At 37.7% G+C, this 25,579-nt stretch overlaps 1 protein-coding gene across 1 annotated transcript; it reads right to left on the bottom strand.

The window, feature by feature from the left end:
* Window positions 1-1,984: 1,984 nt before the first annotated feature.
* On the bottom strand, window positions 1,985-16,827 carry LOC116412341 (olfactory receptor 1019-like; the record flags this gene model as incomplete). The annotated part of the gene is made up of 3 exons (XM_031906473.1): window positions 1,985-2,136; window positions 15,004-15,118; window positions 16,294-16,827. Coding segments are annotated over 3 exons (801 nt in total), but the record flags the coding sequence as incomplete, so codon positions are not given.
* Window positions 16,828-25,579: the final 8,752 nt, after the last annotated feature.

Here is a 25,579-nt window from a genome sequence, read left to right on the forward strand (position 1 = left end):
TCACCCTTTCTGTAACTTAACACCGGGCCTTCATACTACACAGTTCTTGTGTGAACTGATCGTGAATTTTTCATAAATGCCAATAAGGTTGATGAATTTACAATGAAATCTCTGCATGATGAACATTTTTCTTGAAAAATGTAAAGAAAAAACAATTACAATCAATATTAAACACTAAGGGGAGATTTAAAAAGACCCGAACGCTCCGAGCATATTCTCGCCGTTTTTTTCTCACACGACTTTTCCGAGCACCTGCGCAAAAAATTCAGAAAAGTTCTGCCGCTTTTTGCAATGGTTCGGTACAAAAATTCCATGACTTTCGGATCGCCAATACGATATTATCATGACTAATACGATTTTTGGTAAGCATTTTCATGATATTTGCGATCTTCAGAAATTTTACGTTTCCAATCTGAATTTTTTCCATTTGGGATTTGAACTCATGTTTTGATAAATCAGCCCCTAAATGTTGAGAGACAAGAAGAAGAGTAAGGCCCTTTAGTGCTTACAAGCTAAAAGCAGTAAGCCAAACAGCAGTAGTCTCCTATATATACCAAGGAGTGTTTTTATCAAAAAATAGAGATACTATTCTTCACCATATTTCCTAAAAATTCACCATACCCCAATTTATTTATATTTGTATTTAATACATTTGTCAATAATTTTGTGGCATTTCCATCCCCTCTAATAAATTCGCTATGATGTTAAATCTTTGTCATGGTAACCACCCCTATCACTCCATTTTTTAAAATTGATGTGCCCGAATCTATTTTCAATTTCAGACCCGTGAATAAAGGAGCCAGTGTGATATTTCAAATGGTGGGACACAAAGGGGCTGATTTACTTACCCACGAACGGGTCGAAATGAGTCAGATTGCGTTTTTTTCGTAATGATCGGTATTTTGCGATTTTTTCGTATTTTTTGCGATTTTTTCGGATTCTTTACGAATTTTTCGTTACCAATACGATTTTTGCGTAAAAACGCGAGTTTTTCGTATCCATTACGAAAGTTGTGTAAAAAGTTGTGCTTTTTTCGTAGCGTTAAAAATTACGCGAAAAGTTGCGCATTTTTCATAGCGTTAAAACTTAAAAGGTGCAAAGTTTCGCGAAAGTTTTAACGCTACGAAAAAAGCGCAACTTTTTGCGCAAGTTTTAACGCTACGAAAAATCGCCAGATTTTACGCAACTTTCGTAATGGCTACGAAAAACTCGCGTTTTTACGCAAAAATCGTATTGGTAACGAAAAATTCGTAAAGAATCCGAAAAAATCGCAAAACATACGAAAAAGTCGCAAAATGTTCGTTTTCAAGTCGGAACTTTTCCAATTCGGGTCGGATTCGTGGGTTAGTAAATCAGCCCCAAAGTGTTCAGTCTTTCAAATGCCATGCAAAATACCTTCTTGTACAGTAATTAGATATTTTTAAAATTTTAGAATCTTATAAGAAATCTTCAACTTTGACTGCCTAGGCTGCTTTGATGGTGTATAAATGTCCATCTGTTTAACAAACCACTAGGTGGATTCTAAAATGTAAAGCGGCAGACAGAGGCAACTTTTTGAAGGTAGGTGCAATGGCTCTATGGCTCAATTAATTGATAGGCTACAAACACACAATGTTTTGGGGTGGAGCCTATACTCAGATGTTGCATTGGGATCACCAAGACAGGTACAAACATGTCCTCACCATACGCCCAACCCAGTTTTTTTTTTTTTTAAATTCCATTGTCCATTAAAAGAACAAAATAAGCCAATTCTTCAGTGTCTTCACAAGTGCATGAGTATTTATAGTAATTAACTCAGATAAAACACATATAGGGGCCCATTTACTAATATTCGTATTTTGTTCATTTTTACATATCATATTTATTAGCTCTAAAACTCATGGATTATACTAATTTCTCTAAATCACAAAACATGTGTAATTTGTTAAGTGTAAAAACTACAAAAAAACTAACAGAAAATGTTGCCATCTAAACGTTGGCCAGGTCAGGTAGAAGCCAATAGCAGTTGACCTTTCTCAATTGGAAAATCTTTCTTTGCTTCATGGTTTTCGGGGGCTTTTTCAAATTCTTTTAGTGTTATATTTTTCATTTGAGCTTTTTTATAAAAGGCTGAATTACTTCGCATTTGTGGCTTTACTGAAAATAAGTTTCAAAACAGTTTCAAAAACAACTAAAATCAGCCCCTAAGTGTTTATTAGATTTACTAGCTGGATTCTGCTGATGCACATTTTTTTCATTATTTTTTTCTTTTTTATTACCGTTAAGACTCTGGACTTTATTCTATCTTCAAGAAGTACCAGTAAAAGTTCAAAAAGACCCATATTTGAGAACTGCAGGGTGGAAACTGAAGGGAAATGTGCTTTAGTTAGAGACTAATAATATGGATGACCAATATATTACATTGATCGGCATCTTTTTAAAGTGTCTAGAAAGTCACAAAATAAACTCCAAGGGGCTATTTATAAAAATTCAAATTTGAGGACTCAAATCTGTATTTTTCAAAAATTCTTATGAAATAAATGTGTCAATTAGCTGTCATTGAAAATGATCAAGATTTTCTAAATCCAGTCTTTGTAGATATGAGAGCAAACAAATTAATTATGATAACAAAAAATGGAGCAATGTGCATTTTTTAAAAAAAAAACTTTTTGGAAATGTATAAATTGCCCTACCCCAATTTTTAATACATATAAATAAAATATTCAATATTATCCAGGCAAGTCAAACTTATTTGTTACCTAACAAACTATAAAATCCTATAATTGAAATTGACAAGTGGTTATTATATTTATCACTAGTGATGAGCAAATCTGTCCCGTTGAAAAATTCACAAAATGACGGCAAACAGTGAAAAATCCGCTAAATACACTTTTTTGTCACCTGTGTCTTTTTTTTGTCTTGACCGTGCCTATTTTGCCACGACCATGCCCGTTTTGGCCACTACCACACCCAATTTGACACGACCATGACTATTTTGATGAAACTGCAAATTTTTTGACCTGCAACAAATTTTTCTGCAACAAATTTTTGCTAAACAATTCGCCAATGGCGAAATGTGGAAATTTGCTGCAAATCCATACCTGGCAAAAAAATGCGCTCATCACTATTTACCACCATTAAGGCATGCTTTTTTTTTACCTAGTTCAGTAGTTCCTAAACAAGGAGAATAACTTTAATTGCAAACCTATTTATAAATTATTTTGAATCGGAGGATAAATGTGTTAAATGTGTTACATTGTGTTAACTTATTTTACCAATATTGGTTACTGAAGATTACCCTATTCAGAAGTATTATTCTATTAACCTTTATTTAATAGTGTTGGCTAATAACATAAGTAAACTTGTTTGCCTCAGTTTAATAAAGGAAGATTTAAATTCTCTATTTTTCAGTGTGTAAATAAGAGGATTTAGCACAGGGCCCAGAGCAATGTACAGCAGTGAGAAATACTTGTCTCTTTTTACAGAATAACTTGTGGTGGGTCTGATATACAGGCAAAGTACTGTCCCATAAAGGGTTATCACACAGGCCAGGTGAGAAGCACAGGTAGAAAAGGCTTTTTGTCTCCCCTCTGAGGATTGTATTTTCAGGATAGCAGAGATGATAAATATGTATGAGGCCAGAGTAAGGAGGAAGGCATTGAAACTCAGTAATGTCCCTTCAATGTAAATGGAAAGTTCCACACTAAAAGTGCTGCTGCAGGAAAGTTTTAGCAATGGTGCGATATCACAGAAGAAATGGTTAATAAGATGGGAAGCACAATATGATAGTTTAGGTATAAGGACAATAAGGCCAATTGGTTCACCAAACCCAACAGTGAATGCTGCAGTTATAAGCCCAGCACAGTGTTTCCTGCTCATTCGGGCAATGTAATGAAGGGGATCACAGATGGCAACATAACGATCATATGCCATGGCCGTCAGGAGAAAGTATTCACTGTCAGCCAAGGACCCAAAAACATACATTTGAGTCATACACCCCAAGAATGAAATGTTATTTTGTTGTGTGAGAAGAATATGCAGCAAATTAGGTAAAACATTTGAGGAGAAAGAAATGTCTATGAGCGAAAGGTTCAGCAAGAATATGTACATGGGGGTGTGTAAGTGAGGATTGCATGAAATGACTAAGAATATGATGAGATTTCCCAGCAGAATGATGAGATAGATTCCAAGGAATAGCACAAAAAGAGAGATTTGAAGCTCAGGCGTATCGGAGAACCCTTGGATGATGAATCCTGACACATTTCCTTGATTGCCTGAGGTCATTTTCTTCCTGTTTCTGAAAGGAAATAATGTTTCAAATATATGGATAAATGGTGTAGCCCCAGCCGTATTTCATAACTAATATTTTATCGTTAAACCATGTACGTTGTTGAACAATGATAGCGTTAGACTCAAATTTTCCCCTTGTGCCATAGTCCTATAGATATTTCAAGAAAACAATTCAAGTTTGGAGTTTAACCGGTAATGTATAAATTCATTTTAGTACATCTGCAACCACATAATTTTATAGGAATCCTTTTTATCATTTATTGAAGGGGAACACAAATAAAGAACTGTATAATAAAGGTCATTTTCCAATTAACCCAAATGATCGATTTTGGGATGAGGCAAAGCTTGCACAAAATGACTCCTGCCTGTTGCTTTAATTATGGATCCCAAAATAATTAAAGAAACAAGAGTTAAGTAATTAATTTTGCTCGACTAACATTATTTCTCAGGGTGACAGGTCCCCTTAAGTGTAATGTAAAAAGGTGTCAAAGCAAAGGCAAAATTACATTAGGTGATTTTATATCTGCAGTAGCAGGTACATTGCCCTGCCTTTTTAGAGAAATTCCTTTCCACTATGCTACAACTGGTCTTCATAAATGTTCCCATTCCATTGGTTGATGTAGAAGGCAAGGGGGCGGGTAACAATGCTATTTGCATTTTGACCAGAGAAACAGACCCCTTGGCAAACTTTAATGATGGATTTTTGAAAAATGTGGCTGCATGAATTTTGTTGCAAAACTGTATAAAGAGAACTTTTTTCATCCCTATTTTTAAAACCTTGTACTTTTGTGAGAAAGAAGCCATAGCATAGTGCCCATAAATGCCTTATTCCTGCTTCAAATCTGAACGGAATTATATATGAATCTTTTGGTAAATTGGAACAAAATCTTGACATGCTCTGCTATAGTTAACTTGGATCCTCAGCTGTAATATCAGCCATTTGGATCATACTGTACTTATCAGAGTCACTCCCAAACCAACCCATTCTATTCCTTTTGGATACATATAGATTACTTCATATTAATATTACTTGTGTTATTATACTGGACTATTCAATTATAAGGAAAAATGGAATCTATATATCATCTATCAAGATCATCTATCTTTTACTTTTAGAGCCTTTTTAAATGGCAAAAGCCTCTTGTGTGAACTGCCCTCCATTACTTACCTGAATTATATCCTTGCTCATATCAACTCCAAGTGCCTTATCATACAAATTCAAAGATTTCTTGTCTTTGCTCAGCCTGAGGAGCAGAAGGTTCTTCCATGCAGGGGCACAGAGTCTGCCGGTCTCTTTAGGAACCCAGTTTATATAGCCAGTGTGACACAGGGAATTCCTAAGAGAATACACAATAATGAGCTTTCTATTGCAATACAAATATACTTAGTGCTTTTTAATAATTGCATGTAGTAAAATGCAGTACAGGTATGGGATACATTATCTGGAAGACCATTATCCAGAAAGCTCTGAATTACAGGAAAGTCATCTCCCATAGACTCCATTATGAGCAAATAATTCAATTTTTTTTTAAAAAAAGATTTCCTTTTTCTCTGTAATCTGTAACAATACATTGTTATTGATTGTAACTAATATATATTAACTCTTTATTTGAGGCAAAACAATCCTATTGGGTTTAATTGATGTTTAAATAGTTTTTCAGTAGACTTAAGGGAGAGTGATCTAAACTCGAAAACAAATGTAACATGAAAACAAATGAAACATGTAAAAAATCAATAAAAACCAGAATAAAAAATCCCTTATTTGGAAAACCCCAAGTCCCAAGAATAGTGATGAGTGAATCTGTCCCATTTCGCTTTGCCAATAAATTCACAAATCTTTTGAAAGATTTGCGAAATGAAAATGTTGCGCAGAAAAAAAAATTGTCGCCCACGACTATTCTTGCGACAATTTTGGACATGTGACTATTCTTTTGACACCCGCGACAATTCTTGCGGCAATTCTTTGGACGCAAACTTTTCAGTGTCAAATTTATTCATCCGTTTCGCGGAAAAATCCGCCAATGGCGAAACATGGAAATTTGCTGCGCATACTGTACATGCCTGCCAAAACATTTCACCCATCACTACCCAAAAATTCTGTATAATAGTTCTCAAACGTGTACCACTATGATAGATACATTTCTAGGGAAAATATTTTGGAAAATATTTGTTTTCACCAAATTTCTGAAAATTACCTAAAAGCGCGCCATATCTCATCCCATTCCTTTTTTCTCTTTTTTGCGGTTCTGTTAACTTGGTTGGGATATAGCTATTAACCAGCTGCTGCCTTTAGTGTTTTGCTCCCATAAAATCTACAGGTTTTTGGGGATTTATTATCCTAAAGCAATGTACAGTATCTGGTTCAAGGATATTCCAATGTTTGGAGATAGTGCTCCAGATTCTATGGGCTCCAGGTGCATGCATAGAGACAAAAATGCAAGTATTATCTTCACCTGTCTCCTTATCTCTTCATTTTCCTTCAATCAGAACCTCCCTCTTTATTTCTGCAATCTTTTCTACTTTTTTTATACATTTCTTTTTGTATCCTTTTCTTAAATCTGTTTCTAACATATTCTATGTGTTTATCCCATTTCTCTGGTTCAGAGCAATTCTTTTTTTATACGGCAAAGCTAGCCTAAGGGTATATTATTTATCCATGTTGGGTTGGGGCTATTACTGACTAAAGCTCCCCATACACGGGCCGATCTGCTCACTTGGCGACATCTATGGGTGGGTGATATCGGGAGAATCCTGGCTAATTTGATTGTTTGGCCCTGGGGCCAAAACGATTGAATTATAATGACGGGCATAGGCAAAGTCTGTCTGGGGACCGCATCACCAAGCTGATGCGGTCCCTGATCCGACTACATTTTCTAACGTGGCCCATTGAGATCTGGCCGATTTCAGGCCAGATATCGGTTGGGCAGGCCTGTTGGTAGTGCCCATACAAGGGCTGATTAGCTGCCGAATTGGTCTAAGGGACCCATATCGGCAGCTAGAATCGGCCTGTGTACGGGGACCTTTAGACATAGTGGCAAACATCAACTTCTTTATAAAATGTTTCAAAATGAATTCCCCCTTTGTTCACATACATTTCTAAATCTAAAAAAAATTATTTGGCTGGAATTAAAATTTAATGAGAACTGCAAATTATTTTGGTTCAGGGTTTCTACAAATTTGAGTAGTTCTGACTGTGGGCCCTACTGTATGAATCAAATATAATTTATGAACGGACGCCAGAGCATAAAATTCCCACCCAGCTGTGGAAGAATTTGCTGGTCCTCCCAATAACCTATCGGGAGGTTGGCATAGCTGGGCGCAAATCTTGTTCCCATGGCGGTCCTGCAGACTTGTAAACAGAAAATACAAATAATTGTGTGTTACAATATATAATATAGACTTTAGTATAAATTATTTTTGTGGGGGGGGGGGATCCGGCTATTGCGCATGCACGGTGACATAATTACATTCGCAGTTGTACGTTTTGAAGCCAAAGGTGCCATCTTGGTTTTGGTTTTTTGTTTACTTTTTTCTTCACTTCCTTTTATGTTTTGGTACCAAAACTCTCCTCTCATTCCGTCTTTGCCCAAGCTGGCTTCTGATTGCCTCAGATCCTGCTAAGCTTTGTTTTTGTGAGTTTTTCCAGTTTTGACTTCTGGCTGTGTCTTTGACCACGATACTTGCTGCCTGCCTTGACCTTAGCCAGAATTGACTAAGTTTTTGTCTCATCCTTGCCTGTACTTCACATTTTTGTAGTCTTAAACTCTGAGGTTAGTAGGTTCCCAGCAAGTACCGCAGCAGTCCGGGGCCCTAAAAGGGCATCAGTGAAGACTGGGACTTACTGAAGAGTCAGACTTTGTCAGAGGTCCAACTTCCTGGTTCCTATCTAGCTAGAATGTTACAGTTCCACATAGTTTGTTACCATTTTAAGACCTTGATCATGTCTGATCAATGTGTACAAAGATTTAACTTCTAATGTGCACAGTAACATATTTGGGCCTTATTTAACCTGTTGAAGCATTTGTATTACTTGTGTGGAATTTCTTAAATATGCAGGTAGCTTAATAACATATTTCTGTTATTATTTGTTTCTTTCAATAGTCTGTGATGCTGATCTATATTTTGTCTTGAATTGGTGATCCAATGGAGGAAACAGATCGGCAAAGGGAAAAGATCTGAGGGTTTTATATAGCAAAAAAAGAAAATAAATATTGTTTCTCTTGTGTATTTTAAAGTTTGTTATACATTTTATATATTCCTCAGTTTGTGAAATGTTAGCCTTTAGAGCAAATAAAAACTATGCCGCAAATCCATGCCTGGCGAAACATTTCGCCCATCACTAATGTTACATAGTTACTGTCAGGTTGAGCCACAGGTGGGTGACTGGCAGGTAGGAGCCTATGTGCTGTGTTTCACTTGTTGATAGGCTGGAAACATATTACAGTGAAAGATGATTTATTATGAGGAGTAAAATATAGCAAATTTACAAATACGTAAGTCCTTACAACAGGCCAGTGGTCAGAGGCAGACGGAAAACAACACAAGTCCATATAGCAGGCAAAGGGTCTGGACTGGCAGCGAGCAAGGAGAGTCCGATAAATAGGCCGTGGTCAGGCTGAAGACAGAGAGTAGTCAAAAAAACAGGCCGAGGTCAATTAAGCCCATTAATTGCCAGATTGCAAACACCTGGTCTTACTGAGGAAGGAGGAGGTGAGCATGAACTGAGGAATATTTAATAATATGTGTAGGACTGGATCCACAAGGTCTCCAGTGGCTCAACAAGGTAATGCAGGACCAGTTTGACATACAGCCCAGAGTTTGAGCACAGGCAGGTCCTGACAGTTGCATAGGGTTGAAACAATGTACTCCCTGTATTATTTATAAACTTTAGATTGATTACTAGCTAGACCATTTTTTAAATAAAATAAGCACTATCCCTAAGGCACCAGTAAGGTATGAATAATGAAAAAATAAAGTGTATATATAGACATGTATTAATGTATATAATTATCACTCCAACAGCAATCATGCAGTTGCTGGTGTACATGTCTGTTTTGACCCATTGAAATTTTAAAGACTGGTATTATTATTAACTTATCTAAAATAAAAAAAGATGAGGAGATTGGAATTGTACTATATAAGCCATCAAGACATAGAAGATACACAAACTAAGCTACAAAACCAATAAAATTACTTAACAAGTAAAGGTATGGCACCTGTTATCCAAAATGCTTGGGACCCAGGGCTTTGCAGATAAGGGATCTTTCCATAATTTGGATCTCCATACCTTAAGTCTACTAAAAAAATAATTTAAACATCATTTAAACCCAAAAGGATTGTTCTGCCCCCAATAAGGGGTAATTATATCTTAGTTGGGATTAAGTACAGGTACTGTTTTATTATTACAGAGAAAAGGGAATCATTTAACCATTAAATAAACCCAATAGGGCTGTTCTGCCCCAATAAGGGGTAATTATATCTTAGTTGGGATCAAGTACAGGTACTGTTTTATTATTACAGAGAAAAGGGAATCATTTAACCATTAAATAAACCCAATAGGGCTGTTCTGCCCCAATAAGGGGTAATTATATCTTAGTTGGGATCAAGTACAGGTACTGTTTTATTATTACAGAGAAAAGGGAATCATTTAACCATTAAATAAACCCAATAGGGCTGTTCTGCCCCCAATAAGGGGTAATTATATCTTAGTTGGGATCAAGTACAGGTACTGTTTTATTATTACAGAGAAAAGGAAATCATTTAACCATGAAATAAACCCAATAGGGCTGTTCTGCCCCAAATAAGGGGTAATTATATCTTAGTTGGGATCAAGTACAGGTACTGTTTTATTATTACAGAGAAAAGGGAATCATTTAACCATGAAATAAACCCAATAGGGCTGTTCTGCCCCCAATAAGGGGTAATTATATCTTAGTTGGGATCAAGTACAGGTACTGTTTTATTATTACAGAGAAAAGGGAATCGTTTAACCATTAAATAAACCCAATAGGACTGTTCTGCCCCCAATAAGGGGTAATTATATCTTAGTTGGGATCAAGTACAGGTACTGTTTTATTATTACAGAGAAAAGGGAATCATTTAACCATTAAATAAACCCAATAGGGCTGTTCTGCCCCAATAAGGGGTAATTATATCTTAGTTGGGATCAAGTACAGGTACTGTTTTATTATTACAGAGAAAAGGGAATCATTTAACCATGAAATAAACCCAATAGGGCTGTTCTGCCCCAATAAGGGGTAATTATATCTTAGTTGGGATCAAGTACAGGTATTGTTTTATTACTACAGAGAAAAAGGAAATCATTTAAAGAATTTGAATTATTTTCTTATAATGGAGTCTATGGGAGATGGCCTTTCCGTAATTTAGAATAATTGATAAATGGATAATGGGTTTCCGGATAATGGATCCCATACATGTATAGATACTGTGTTACTTGAAGGTCATTTTTATTCTTTCTCCCCTTCATGGGTTTTTAACATCAGTGTCAATGCTCTTATTCCCACCCAGTTAGCCTAGTAATTCAGCATTAGGCCCCACCAGAATGCATAAATCTATAATATATTATCATGGTAATGGATCTTCTTGACCCATGAATCAAAACATTTATCAGGCAAGAGAAATTAAAGGACAGAGATATGATTTCCTAGTAATTCTTGTAACAATTAGTACAAGATGTTAGTGCCACCAAGTGGCAGGGTTTACCTAGAGTGTCTCACAGTTTAAGGGTAAGTCAGTCTACAGAAAGGCTGGTATACTGCTGTCCTTGATATTATTGGCCTTTAGGTTTCATAGATCCAGTGGGACTAATGGTTCCTGAAAAGACCAAAACGCCTTAATGGGAGGGATGTTGGTCTCTGGGCCTCCCTTCATTTGTGAAAGATCGTTGCTCTTCCTAAAGGGGGTTTCAAACCTCCTTGTTCAAGTCTCTCTGTCTCCCCAAAACTCTCAGACCTACACCCCTCCATTGTCTTTCATACTCTTCAGAGTATCTTTAAAGTACTCTTCATCAATTGTCTAATAACCTTTCTAACTATAGTAATGAAGAAGTAGACAAGGTATGGAAGGAAAAACTCACAGTAGGGATGTAGCTTCCATAATGCAAGGAGTTAGACTCAGCGGGCAGAATGGCACCAGTACCTTCTTGCTAACTTACTAATGACTAATTTAACCCTTTATATTCTGTAACACATGGCACAGCATCGCCAACATGAAAAGAACAATTAGACTGTGAATGTCATTGTGTCTCTTTGTTGAACTTTTCTGCTTTTTTTGCAGCTTATACGTTTCCTGGCAGCTGTTAAAATATGACTAATGAAACCCTGGACAGGTTTTTTGCAAAGGAGGATAATCTGATTTGTTTTATATAGAGGAGATCAGCCTTTTCTGTTGTGATCCATCAAAACATATCCTCTCAAAGGGTTGCCTCGTTTGTCAGACTGGACCCACCAGAAAACCTTAGACCATGGGCCCACTTTCCAAACAATTTTTCCTCCTCTCCTCACCCAACCACTTTATTCTCCTAATCTCTTTCCTTTACAAGCTAGCATCTATTCTTCCATCTATTTCTTCCCATTCAGAAATGCCCATGAAGTAGGTGAAATGGTTCGGAGCAGGAGAGCCCACTGACCACTGGGCCCACCGAGAGTTTGGGGGTATTTGGAGGTATTGGAATGATTTGGATCTTTGTATAAAACAGTGTGTATTTATTTTTCGGATCTAGGACATCCAAATCAAAATTTCAGGGGGCAAACAGTGGCAGGAATTAAACATAACCCAGAACAGATTTTACAAAAGGACTTTATTGACTGCCATGAACTAATAAAATTATAACATTTTTTGTGTCACTTTATTTAGGGAAGATTGAAATTCTCTATTTTTCAGGGTATAAATAAGAGGATTTAGCACAGGGCCCAGGACAATGTACAGAAGTGAAAAAGATGTGTCTCTTTTTATGGAATAACTTGTGGTGGGTTTCATATACACGCAAATAACTGTCCCATAAAGGGTTATCACACAGGCCAGGTGAGAAGCACAGGTAGAAAAGGCTTTTTGTCTCCCCTCTGAGGTTTGTAGTTTCAGGATAGCAGAGATGATAAATATGTATGAGATCAGAGTAAGGAGGAAGGCATTGACAGTCAGCAATGTCCCTTCAATGTAAATTAGAAGTTCCACACTAAAAGTGCTGCTGCAGGAAAGTTTTAGCAATGGTGTGACATCACAGAAATAATGGTTAATAATATGGGAAGCACAATATGATAGTTTAGATATAGGTACAAAAAAGGCAACTGGTCCCCCAAAACCAACAGTAAATACTGCAGTTATAAGCCCAGCACAGTGTTTCCTGCTCATTCGGGCAATATAATGAAGGGGATCACAGATGGCAACATAACGATCATATGCCATGGCCGTCAGGAGCAACTGTTCACTGGCAGCCAAGGACACAAAAATATACAATTGAGTCATACACCCCAAGAATGAAATGTTATTTTGTTGTGTGAGAAGAATATGTAGCAAATTAGGTAAAACATTTGACGGGAAAGAAATGTCTATGAGTGAAAGGTTCTGCAAGAATATGTACATGGGGGTGTGTAAGTGAGGATTGCATGAAATGACTAAGAATACAATAAGATTTCCCAGCAGAATGATGAGATAGATCCCAAGGAATAGCACAAAAAGAGAGATATGAAGCTCAGGAGTTTCAGAGAACCCTTGGATGATGAATCCTGAAACATTTGTCATTTTTCAAATCTTCTTTCTTCTGTATCAAACTAATTAATGCAACCCTATAAAAAAAAGAGTCGGAGCATGTAAATAAAAAGAGAAAAACATTAGTATGACAAATCAAAATCTTAAATTCTTTTTGGAGATCATGGACTCTGCATCTTCTGAGATAAAGAGTAGAAGGACCATCTGACTTGTTATCAGTGTACAGTGTATAAGCCAGCATCTCTGAGGGCATGGGGGTGCATCAGTGCACGTGGCATGGGTAGCTTGAACATCTGGGGAAGGTTTTGGATCAACATTTGCTGCCATCCAGATAATGTTTCTAACATATTACATGTATTATAACAGCATTGGTTCTTTAGTAAGAGAGTCCGGGTGGTAAACTGGCCTGCCTGCAATCCAGACCTGCCAGCCATTGAAAACATTTGGCATGTTATGAAATGAAAAATACAGCAAAGGAGACCCCAAATTGTTGAGCAGCTGAAATCATATATCAGAGAAGAATGGACAACATTTCATGTACACAATTACATTTCACTTACAAAACTCCACCTTAAATGGAGAAACACCCAATCAGTCTCAACCACATACGATTAATTTAGTTGGAGCTAGCACCCTCCTCAACAGGAACACTCTTGATAAAGCAAAAAATGACCCTCGGGCTTAAGTTCTTAAGTTTTCTTCTTTCATTTTTTTTCTTTTTCTCTTTCTTGCACCTTTTCTCCTCCTTTATTTCTCACTCCAGCAATCTATAGAATTGTGCTATTTTGTTAAACTTGTTATAAAATATAAATAAAGAGTAAAAAAATACAGCATTTGGTCTCCTCATTTCTGAACAGTTATGTTGTTAGAAGAAGATAAATGTGAATTTATATCATTAGTAGCCTACACATACTGTATATAGTTATAAAACTGATTTGTGTGTGGGTGAATACATACACACATATATAACTATACTACAAACATAAACCTACCTCTTACAAAATATTTTATCTTGATAAACTGTCAGTTTTTTAGCATTACAAATTTTAACAAGCAAATTGTTGGAAAAAGATGAAAACAATGTTGTGTGTAGCAAATAATAATCATTACATAATGCTAAAATAGTGCTGTAGATTAGGATTAGTTCTCCTTAATACTTTATTGCATTTATTAAGTCTGTTAATAATCTAAAATATGACTATAGTTTTTTTAAGTCTGTTCTACAATTCTTTATTTTCAAAATACTCGTTATTTGTCACAGAATATTCACACAAATCTTATCTTGTACTTTCAAGAAAAAAGCCTCTTGTATCAACCCAAACTGCCCTCCATTACTTACCTGAATTCTCACCTTGCAGTGCTCCTATCAAAGCCTTTTATCATACAAATACATTAGTCAGATAGATCTTGTCTTTGCTCAGCCTGAGGAGCAGAAGGTTCTTCCATGCAGGGGCACAGAGTCTGCCGGTCTCTTTAGAAACCCAGTTTATATAACCAGCGAGACAAAGGGAATTCCTCAGAGAATACACAATAATAAGCTCATTTTCTATATATACATATATATTTAGCATTCTATAATTAATGCAATTTGTGAAATGTGTTATCTTTATGATAAATAGCTCTCAAGGGAACAAGCTTACCATGTTTTGTTATCCACTTAGAGAGGAATTGACCAGGAGACTGGAGGTTGCTGCTTAACCAAATGAACTTCTTTATTTAATCCAAACAGTATTCAGTAATAAGATATGCAGATTCAGGTATCTCTCCCCTTTATCCTAATCAGGAGATTCTTTCTCCAGATAATCTCCCCTCTTTGGGAATATTCTATGACCTGAGCTAGTCACTGAATATACCTGAACTATGGCCAGTAATGCTGGGAGATGATAACCTCAAGATCTCCTCGGAGGGGCTTTAGACTGCCCTTACTAGATACCCTGTCTAACCTTTCACTTCTAGAGTGACTATAAACGGTATATCTGAACTATCAAAATGAATACTGTAGCTAACCTCTGACTGAGGTGTGGTCCAAGGAACAAATGGTTTGTGAATCATCCCCTTCTATATTGCAGAACACCACCACCAAGTGTTTACTGCTGAATTGCAGAGGAAACTCTGCTTTAACCTGGAAAGAATAATTATAGTACACACACAATTAGGACCACCCTTACATGTCCATATCCCACAAGGCCACCAACTGGTATGCCTGCCTAAAGGGGAACCCAGGCAAAGGGGCCAAATCTAGGGGTCCCTACACATAGATCCAGTGGGACTAATGGTTCCTTAAAAGACCAAAACGCCTTAATGGGAGGGATGTTGGTCTCTGGGCCCCCTTCATTTGTGAAAGAAAGTTGCTCTTCCTTAAGGGGGGTTCAAACGTCCTTGTGCAAGTCTCTCTGTCTCCCAAGAACTCTCAGACCAACACCCCTCCATTGTCTTTCATACTCTTCAGAGATTCTATTTCATCATTTGTTATTAACCTTTCTAACTATAGAAGTAGACAAGGTATGGCAGGAAAAACTCACAGTAGGGATGTAGCTTCCATAATGCAAGGAGTTAGACTCAGCAGGCAGAATGGCACCAGTCTCTACTTGCTAACTTACTAATTACTAATTTAACCCTTTATATTCTGTAACACATGGCACAGAATCGCCAACAGGAAAAGAACAATTATACTGTGAATGTCATTGTGTCTCTTTGTAGAGCTTTTGTGCTTCCGTTTGCAGCTTATATGTGTCCTGGCAGCTGTTAAAATATGACTAATGAAACCCTGGACAGGTTTTTTGCAAAGGAGGATAATCTGATTTGTTTTATATAGAGGAGATCAGCCTTTTCTGTTGTGATCCATCAAAGCATATCCTCTCAAAGGGTTGCCTCCAGTGTCAGACTGGACCCACCAGAAAACCTTACACCCTAGACCCACTCTCCAAACTATTTTTCCTCCTTTCCTCACCCAACCACTTTATTCTCTTAATCTCTTTCATTTACATGCTAGTATCTATTCTTCCATCTATTTCTTCCCATTCAGAAATGCCCATGAAGTAGGCGAAATGGTTCGGAGCAGGAGAGCCCACTGACCACTGGGCCCACCGAGAGTTTGGGGGTATTTGGAGGTATTGGTATGTTTTGGATCTTTGTATAAAACAGTGTTTATTTATTTTTCGGATCTAGGACATCCCCCAAATCAAAATTTCAGGGGGGCAAACAGTGGCAGGAATTAAACATAACCCAGAACAGATTTTACAACAGGACTTTATTGACTGCCATGAACTATTAAAAAAATAAAGTTTTTTGTGTTACCTTATTTAGGGAAGATTGAAATTCTCTATTTTTCAGTGTGTAAATAAGGGGATTTAGCACTGGGCCCAGGACAATGTACAGCAGTGAGAAATACTTGTCTCTTTTTAGGGAATAACTTGTGGTGGGTCTCACATACAGGCAAATAACTGTCCCATAAAGGGTTATCACACAGGCCAGGTGAGAAGCACAGGTAGAAAAGGCTTTTTGTCTCCCCTCTGAGGATTGTATTTTCAGGATAGCAGAGATGATAAATATGTATGAGGTCAGAGTAAGGAAGAAAGAATTGACAGTCAGCAATGTCCCTTCAATGTAAATTAGAAGTTCCACACTAAAAGTGCTGCTGCAGGAAAGTTTTAGCAATGGTGTGACATCACAGAAAAAATGGTTAATAAGACGGGAAGCACAATATGATAGTTTAGATATAGGTACAAAAAAGCCAACTGGTCCCCCAAAACCAACAGTGAATGCTGCAGTTATAAGCCCAGCACAGTGTTTCCTGCTCATTCGGGCAATGTAATGAAGGGGATCACAGATGGCAACATAACGATCATATGCCATGGCCGTCAGGAGAAAGTATTCACTGGCAGCCAAGGACAAAAAAACATACATTTGAGTCATACACCCCAAGAATGAAATGCTGTTTTCTTTTGTGAGAAGAATATGTAGCAAATTAGGTAAAATATCTGATGTAAAAGAAATGTCTATGAGTGACAGGTTCAGCAAGAATATGTACATGGGGGTGTGTAAGTGAGGATTGCATGAAATGACTAAGAATACGATGAGATTTCCCAGCAGAATGATGAGATAGATGCCAAGGAATAGCACAAAAAGAGAGATATGAAGCTCGGGAGTATCAGAGAACCCTTGGATGATGAATCCTGAAACATTTGTCATTTTTCAAATCTTCTTTCTTCTGTATCAAACTAATTAATGCAACCCTATAAAAAAAAGAGCCGGAGCATGTAAATAAAAAGAGAAAAACATTAGTATGACAAATCAAAATCTTAAATTCTTTTTGGAGATCATGGACTCTGCATCTTCTGGGATAAAGAGTAGAAGGACCATCTGGCTTGTTATCAGTGTACAGTGTATAAGCCAGCATCTCTGAGGGCATGGGGGTGCATCAGTGCACGTGGCATGGGTAGCTTGAACATCTGGGGAAGGTTTTGGATCAACATTTGCTGCCATCCAGATAATGTTACTCACATACATATTACATGTATTATAACAGCATTGTTCTTTAGTAAGAGAGTCCGGGTGGTAAACTGGCCTGTCTGCAATCCAGACCTGCAACCCATTGAAAACATTTGGCATGTTATGAAATGAAAAATACAGCAAAGGAGACCCCAAATTGTTGAGCTGAAATCATATATCAGGGAAGAATGGACAACATTTCACTTACAAAACTACATTTAATTTACAAAACTCCACCTTAAAGAATAAGTAAACCTTTTTCTATCAGTAAAATTACTCCAAATAGCCTCTAGAATTATCTACCTTAGTCGCAGCATTCTGTCGGAGCTGGTTCCTCAGTTAGACGTTAATCCTTTCCTTTGCTTCCTTGTGCAGAGTGAAGCCCCGCCCCCACTTCCTGTTCAAGTCTCCTATATAAAAAAACCCTGCTAATGCACAGATTGGCTCCTGTTGCCTCCAGGCATGCGCAGAAGGCTCTCCAATTCGACAACAGGTTGTCGAATTGAAGAGAGAACTGAACAGGAAGTGGAGGCGGGGCTTCACTCTGCACAAGGAAGCAAAGGAAAGGATTAACGTCTAACTGAGAAAAAGGTAGGTAATTCTGGAGGCTGTTTTGAGTAATTTTACTGATAGAAAAAAAAGGTTTACTTATTCTTTAAATGGAGAAACACCCAATCAGTCTCAACTACATACAATTAATTTAGTTGGAGCTAGCACCCTCCTCAACAGGAACACTCTTGATAAAGCAAAAACTGACCCCTGGGCTTAAGTTCTTAAGTTCTTTCTATCATTTTTTTTCTTTTTCTCTTTCTTGCACCTTCTCTCCTCCTTTATTTCTCACTCCAGCAATCTATAGAATTGTGCTATTTTGTTAAACTTGTTATAAAATATAAAGAAAGGGTAAAAAAAACCAAAAACTACAGCATTTGGTCTCCTCATTTCTGAACAGTTATGGAGTGTTGTTAGAAGAAGAGCTGATGCAACACAGTAGGGAACATCCCACTGTCAACAAAAATATATATTTTTCAGAAATTAATTTAATATATACATTATACATATTATACATATACATTTGCAAATCATTCAATTCTCTTGTTATCGATATTTACTACAGTGTCCCAACTTTTTGTAAATAATGCTGTAGTATATAGATAAAAAAAATTATATTAACTATAGGCAGATAGAGCAGTATATAAGACAAAATATAATTTCTGGGGTACAGATATGTCTTTACATACTGTTGGACATTGATGGTAGCCCAAATTATCCTCTTCTGGTTGTCTGCACAAAATTTTCAAGGGGGGGTAAAGTCATCAATCAAAAACAACCTGGTTTTGTAGGCTAAGCATTTCCATGCTTAGCGTACAAAACCAGGTTGTTTTTGATTGATGACTTTACCCCCCTTGAAAATTTTGTGCACACAACCAGAAGATGCCAGGTTCGTAGGGAATACATTTATTGACAATCATTTAATTAATCATAAAATCATTAAATAAAATAGACAATGAACATTTTACCCCACGTGCTAGTATAATAACAGAAGATGGACAATCTGCATATTAACCCTAGATGTGCCAGTCTAATTGCTACCAAAGCTTGTTATCCAGAAAGCTCTGGATTATGGGAAACCCATCTTCAATAGGCTCCATTTTAATCAAATTATTCATTTTTTTTTTTTTTTTTAAAGATTCACTTTTTCCCTGTAATAAAATAGTACCTTGTATTTGATCCCAACTAGGATAAAATTAATCCTTTCTAGAGGCAAAACAATCATAGTGGGTCTAATTAACTTTAAATACATTTTTTTAAAACTTAAGGTATGGAAAACCTTAGGTCCTATGCTTTCTGGATAACAGGTTCAATACCTGTACTATGGAAAATGGATAATGTGCATGTTAACCTGAGATATGCCAAAAACGGAAATGGATAATCAGCATATTAACCACAGACGTGCCAATACAATCACTGTTGATATGGCCAATGAGCATTTCTTTAATCCCAGACAAGCCAATAAGATCATTGAAAAATGTCCAACGAGCACTACATTAACAGATAAGCTCCAGGCATGCCAGCAAGATAATTGCAGAAATACAGTGGCTTGCAAAAGTATTCGGCCCCCTTGAACTTTTCCACATTTTGTCACATTACAGCCACAAACATGAATCAATTTTATTGGAATTCCACGTGAAAGACCAATACAAAGTGGTGTACACGTGAGAAGTGGAACGAAAATCATACATGATTCCAAACATTTTTTCCAAATAAATAACTGCAAAGTGGGGTGTGCGTAATTATTCAGCCCCCTGAGTCAATACTTTGTAGAACCCCCTTTTGCTGCAATTCCAGCTGCCAGTCTTTTAGGGTATGTCTCTACCAGCTTTGCACATCTACAGACTGAAATCCTTGCCCATTCTTCTTTGCAAAACAGCTCCAGCTCAGTCAGATTAGATGGACAGCGTTTGTGAGCAGCAGTTTTCAGATCTTGCCACAGATTCTCCATTGGATTTAGATCTGGACTGTGACTGGGCCATTCTAACACATGGATATGTTTTGTTTTAAACCATTCCATTGTTGCCCTGGCTTTATGTTTAGGGTTGTTGTCCTGCTGGAAGGTGAACCTCCGCCCCAGTCTCAATTCTTTTGCAGACTCCAAGAGGTTTTCTTCCAAGATTGCCCTGTATTTGGCTCCATCCATCTTCCCATCAACTCTGAGCAGCTTCCCTGTCCCTGCTGAAGAGAAGCCCCCCCAGAGCATGATGCTGCCACCACCATATTTGACAGTGGGGATGGTGTGTTCAGAGTGATGTGCAGTGTTAGTTTTCCGCCACACATAGAGTTTTGCATTTTGGCCAGAAAGTTCCATTTTGGTCTCATCTGACCAGAGCACCTTCTTCCACATGTTTGCTGTGTCCCCCACATGGCTTGTGGCAAACTGCAAATGGGACTTCTTATGGTTTTCTGTTAACAATGGCTTTCTTCTTGCCACTCTTCCATAAAGGCCAACTTTGTGCAGTGCACGACTAATAGTTGTCCTACACCTGAGCTGTAGATCTCTGCAGCTCCCCCAGAGTCACCATGGGCCTCTTGGCTGCATTTCTGATCAGCGCTCTCCTTGTTCGGCCTGTGAGTTTAGGTGGATGGCCTTGTCTTGGTAGGGTTACAGTTGTGCCATACTCCTTCCATTTCTGAATGATCGGTGGAACAGGGCTCCGTGGGATGTTCAAGGCTTTGGAAATCTTTTTGTAGCCTAAGCCTGCTTTAAATTTCTCAATAACTTTATCCCTGACCTGTCTGGTGTGTTGCTTTGACTTCATGGTGTTGTTGCTCCCAATATTCTCTTAGACAACCTCTGAGGCCGTCACAGAGCAGCTGTATTTGTACTGACATTAGTTTACACACAGGTGCACTCTATTTAGTCATTGGCACTCATCAGGCAATGTCTATGGGCAACTGACTGCACTCAGACCAAAGGGGGCTGAATAATTACGCACACCCCACTTTGCAGTTATTTATTTGTAAAAAATGTTTGGAATCATGTATGATTTTCGTTCCACTTCTCACGTGTACACCACTTTGTATTGGTCTTTCACGTGGAATTCCAATAAAATTGATTCATGTTTGTGGCTGTAATGTGACAAAATGTGGAAAAGTTCAAGGGGGCCGAATACTTTTGCAAGCCACTGTAGATAGTCTGAAAGCATTCCAAATGCGTCTTTTTTGTACTGAGCATATTTTCCGTGACAATTTCGTACCTTGTGCAATTTTTTAATACCTTTGCGAGACTTTTTCGTACTTTGCGACAAAATCATATTGTAGTGCCGAATACGAAAGTTTCGGATTCATTCAAGCTTCAGTCTCGAGACTTTCCTTGGGCCAGGTTGGAGCTGCAGAGTGCCATTGAGCCTTATGGGAGACTTTCCTTGGGCCGGGTTGGAGCTGCAGAGTGCCATTGAGCCCTATGGGAGACTTTCCTTGGGCCGGGTTGGAGCTGCAGAGTGCCATTGAGCCCTATGGGAGACTTTCCTTGGGCCGGGTTGGAGCTGCAGAGTGCCATTGAGCCCTATGGGAGACTTTCCTTGGGCCGGGTTGGAGCTGCAGAGTGCCATTGAGCCCTATGGGAGACTTTCCTTGGGCCGGGTTGGAGCTGCAGAGTGCCATTGAGCCCTATGGAAGACTTTCCTTGGGCCGGGTTGGAGCTGCAGAGTGCCGTTGAGTCCTATGGGAGACTTTCCTTGGGCCGGGTTGGAGCTGCAGAGTGCCATTAAGCCCTATGGGAGACTTTCCTTGGGCCGGGTTGGATCTGAAGAGTGCCATTGACTCCTACGGGAGACTTTCCTTGGGCCGGGTTGGATCTGAAGAGTGCCATTGACTCCTACGGGAGGCTTCCAAAATCATGCACAGAAGGATCAAATCAGAAAGGTTTTCCTACCTCATTCAATACGAAAATTTTGGATCGCCAATACGATATTATCGTGACTAATACGATTCTGTAAGCATTTTCGTGATATTTGCGATCTTCAGAAATTATTGTATCCAATCCGAATTTTTCCCATTCGGAATTCAAACTCCTGATTTGATGAATGTGCCCCTAAAGGTCTTCTTTCCCATGCTTTTAGTCTCTCGCATTCTCAAAAAATAAAATCCAAGATGGCTATGCATTCCACAGTGGAATTCTAAAACTAAGACATTTTATTGCTTTTGGAGAAGTATCCTTTGTTCCATATTACTCTCTTGCTTGATATATATTTTAAAAAAAAATCGAATCTTTTTAGAAATATGAATTTATATCATTAGTAGCCTACACATACTGCATATAGTTATAAAACCGATTTGTGTGTGGGTGAATACACATATAACGATACTACAAACATTAACCTACCTCTTACAAAATATTTTATCTTGATAAACTGTCAGTTTTTTAGCATCACAAATTTTAACAAGCAAATTGTTGGAAAAAGATGAAAACAATGTTGTGTGTAGCCAATAATAACCATTACATAATGCTAAAATAGTGCTGTAGATTAGGATTAGTTCTCCTTTATACTTTATTGCATTTATTCAGTCTGTTAATAATCTAAAATAGGACCATAGTTTTTTAAGTCTGTTCTACAATTCTTTATTTTCAAAATACTTATGTTATTTGTCACAGAATATTCACACAAATCTTATCTTGTACTTTCAAGAAAAAAGCCTCTTGTATGAACCCACACTGCCCTCTATTACTTACCTGAATTCTAGCCTTGCGGTGCTCCTATCAAAGCCAAATATAAGATGTTTTTCATTGAGGCCAAAGGGATGAATAGTTCTTAATCTATACAGGTATGGGATCCCTTATCCGGAAACCCATTATCCAGAAAGCTCCGAATTACGAAAAGCCTGTCTCCCATAGACTCCATTTTAATCAAATACTTCCGATTTTTAAAATTGATTTCCTTTTTCTCTGTAATAATAAAACAGTACCTGTACTTGATCCCAACTAAGATATAATTACCCCTTATTGGGGGCAGAACAGTTCTATTGGGTTTATTTAATGGTTAAATGATTCCCTTTTCTCTGTAATAATAAAACAGTACCTGTACTTGATCCCAACTAAGATATAATTACCCCTTATTGGGGGCAGAACAGCCCTATTGGGTTTATTTAATGGTTAAATGATTCCCTTTTCTCTGTAATAATAAAACAGTACCTGTACTTGATCCCAACTAAGATATAATTACCCCTTATTGGGGGCAGAACAGCCCTATTGGGTTTATTTAATGGTTAAATGATTCCCTTTTCTCTGTAATAATAAAACAGTACCTGTACTTGATCCCAACTAAGATATAATTACCCCTTATTGGGGGCAGAACAATCCTATTGGGTTTATTTCATGGTTAAATGATTCCCTTTTCTCTGTAATAATAAAACAGTACCTGTACTTGATCCCAACTAAGATATAATTACCCCTTATTGGGGCAGAACAGCCCTATTGGGTTTATTTAATGGTTAAATGATTCCCTTTTCTCTGTAATAATAAAACAGTACCTGTACTTGATCCCAACTAAGATATAATTGATCCTTATTGGAGGCAAAACAATTCTATTGGGTTTAATTAATGTTTTATTGATTTTTTAGTAGACTTAAGGTATGAAGATCTAAATTACAGAAAGACCCCTTATCCGGAAAACCCTTGGTCCCGAGCATTCTGGATAACGGGTCCTATACCTGTATATCCTCTCTGTCTCCTTCCTGAGCAGTAAAGTATTACCATCAATACCACATTTTGATGGGGGAACCTGTTCAATCCCCATTATTCTTAGTGACGACACATTGTGCCTGTACTTTCTGCAGTGTTCCAGTGTTTGTAAGGTCCATCAGGGAATCAAGACCAAAGCGCTTGTATGAACCCACCCTGCCCTCCATTACTTACCTACATTCTCACCTTGCAGTGCTCCTATCAAAACCTTTTATCATACAAATACATTAGTCAGATAGATCTTGTCTTTGCTCAGCCTGAGGAGCAGAAGGTTCTTCCATGCAGGGGCACAGAGTCTGCCGGTCTCTTTAGGAACCCAGTTTATATAACCAGTGAGACAATGGGAATTCCTCAGAGAATACACAATAATAAGCTCATTTTCTATATATACATATATATTTAGCATTCTATAATTAATGCAATTTGCGAAATGTGTTATCTTTATGATAAATAGCTCTCAAGGGAAAAATCTCTGGAAACAACATTCTGTAAATGTATTTTTTTTTAGGATTTTGAAGTGCTGTTGATAATGGGACCTCTTATAGAAATGTCTTTTTGTATGTTGTACAAAACATGATTACACTGACCCATGTTTTTTACTACAGTCTGATTATTTACTGTATTGTGTTTTGTAACTGATTGAGGCTCTTTGTTGACTTTGATCTCTTTGGCTAATTGTATGTTCTGGTGCTGACCTCTGCCCTGATCAGATCATGTACTTCCTTTGACAGAATACTGTATATACACCATTCACATGAGTCTGGTACAAAGGTAGCACCATTGAGATTTGAAAGAAACGAGATAGATTCCAAAAAGCACAGAAAGAGAGATTTGAAGCTCAGAAGACTCCTTGGATGGTGAATCCTGAAACATTTTGTTGACTTCCTGAGGGCATTTGTGTTTTCAATATATATATATAATCATTAGGGAAATACATGGTAGTCCAAATTATCCTGTTTAGGACAGGAGCCTTATCCCAGAGTCAGAAGAGTATCTGAGAAAATGATGATTAAGTGCTGTGACAGAAGGTGAGATTAGTCACCGTGCGACAAATCTCCCTTGTCGCGGGTGACTAATCTCCCCAAAATGCCATGCCACCGGCGTAAATCGCTGGTGGGATGGCATGCACAGCGTGGCTATTTGCTGAAATCGCCGAAGTTGCCTTAAGAGGAAAATTCAGCAATTTCGGTGCCGAGTATGCCATCCCACTGGCAATTTACGTTCTAGCTGGCGGGATGGTATTTCGGGGAGATTAGTCGTCCGCAACAAGGAAGATTTGTTGTTGAAGTTCACCCCATTAAACTGTTGAAAAGGAACATTGGGGAAATGGACAAAGCTTCGGGTTTAATTTAATTTAATCATTCTTTAATGATTTATTGATTTTTTTGTAGACTTAAGGTATGGATCCAAATTACGGAAAGAGTGGATCTTTTTTTGACATCAGTTTTGAGTTTTTTATCTGCGTTACTCAATGTTTCTTCAGAGTTCAATGGTTTATCAATAATAGGAGTTATTTGGTAAAAGCAACCACCGTAGTGCTGCTAAAGGTCTGTCTAATAATGTCTGTTTCAACTGGATCAAAAAGTGCACAATTAGGGCATCTATTCATCAAAGTACGATTGCTCTGAATACAACTAATTTGTATTTCTTCATTGCGTATTTTCACCGATTTTTTTCGTTAATTTATGCGACTTTTTCGTACCGTGAGTCAAAAATTACGCAACAAATACGATTTTGTCGCGTAATTTTTGACTCACAGTACGAAAGTTTCGGATTCATTCTAGCTTCGGTATCATGACTTTCCTTGGGCTCAGCAACTTATACAGTAAGCAATTGCGGGAAAGTCACTGTGATCAC

This window comes from Xenopus tropicalis, chromosome 7 (genome assembly GCF_000004195.4).
Source record: "Xenopus tropicalis strain Nigerian chromosome 7, UCB_Xtro_10.0, whole genome shotgun sequence".
NCBI classification, from domain to species: Eukaryota; Metazoa; Chordata; class Amphibia; order Anura; family Pipidae; genus Xenopus; species Xenopus tropicalis.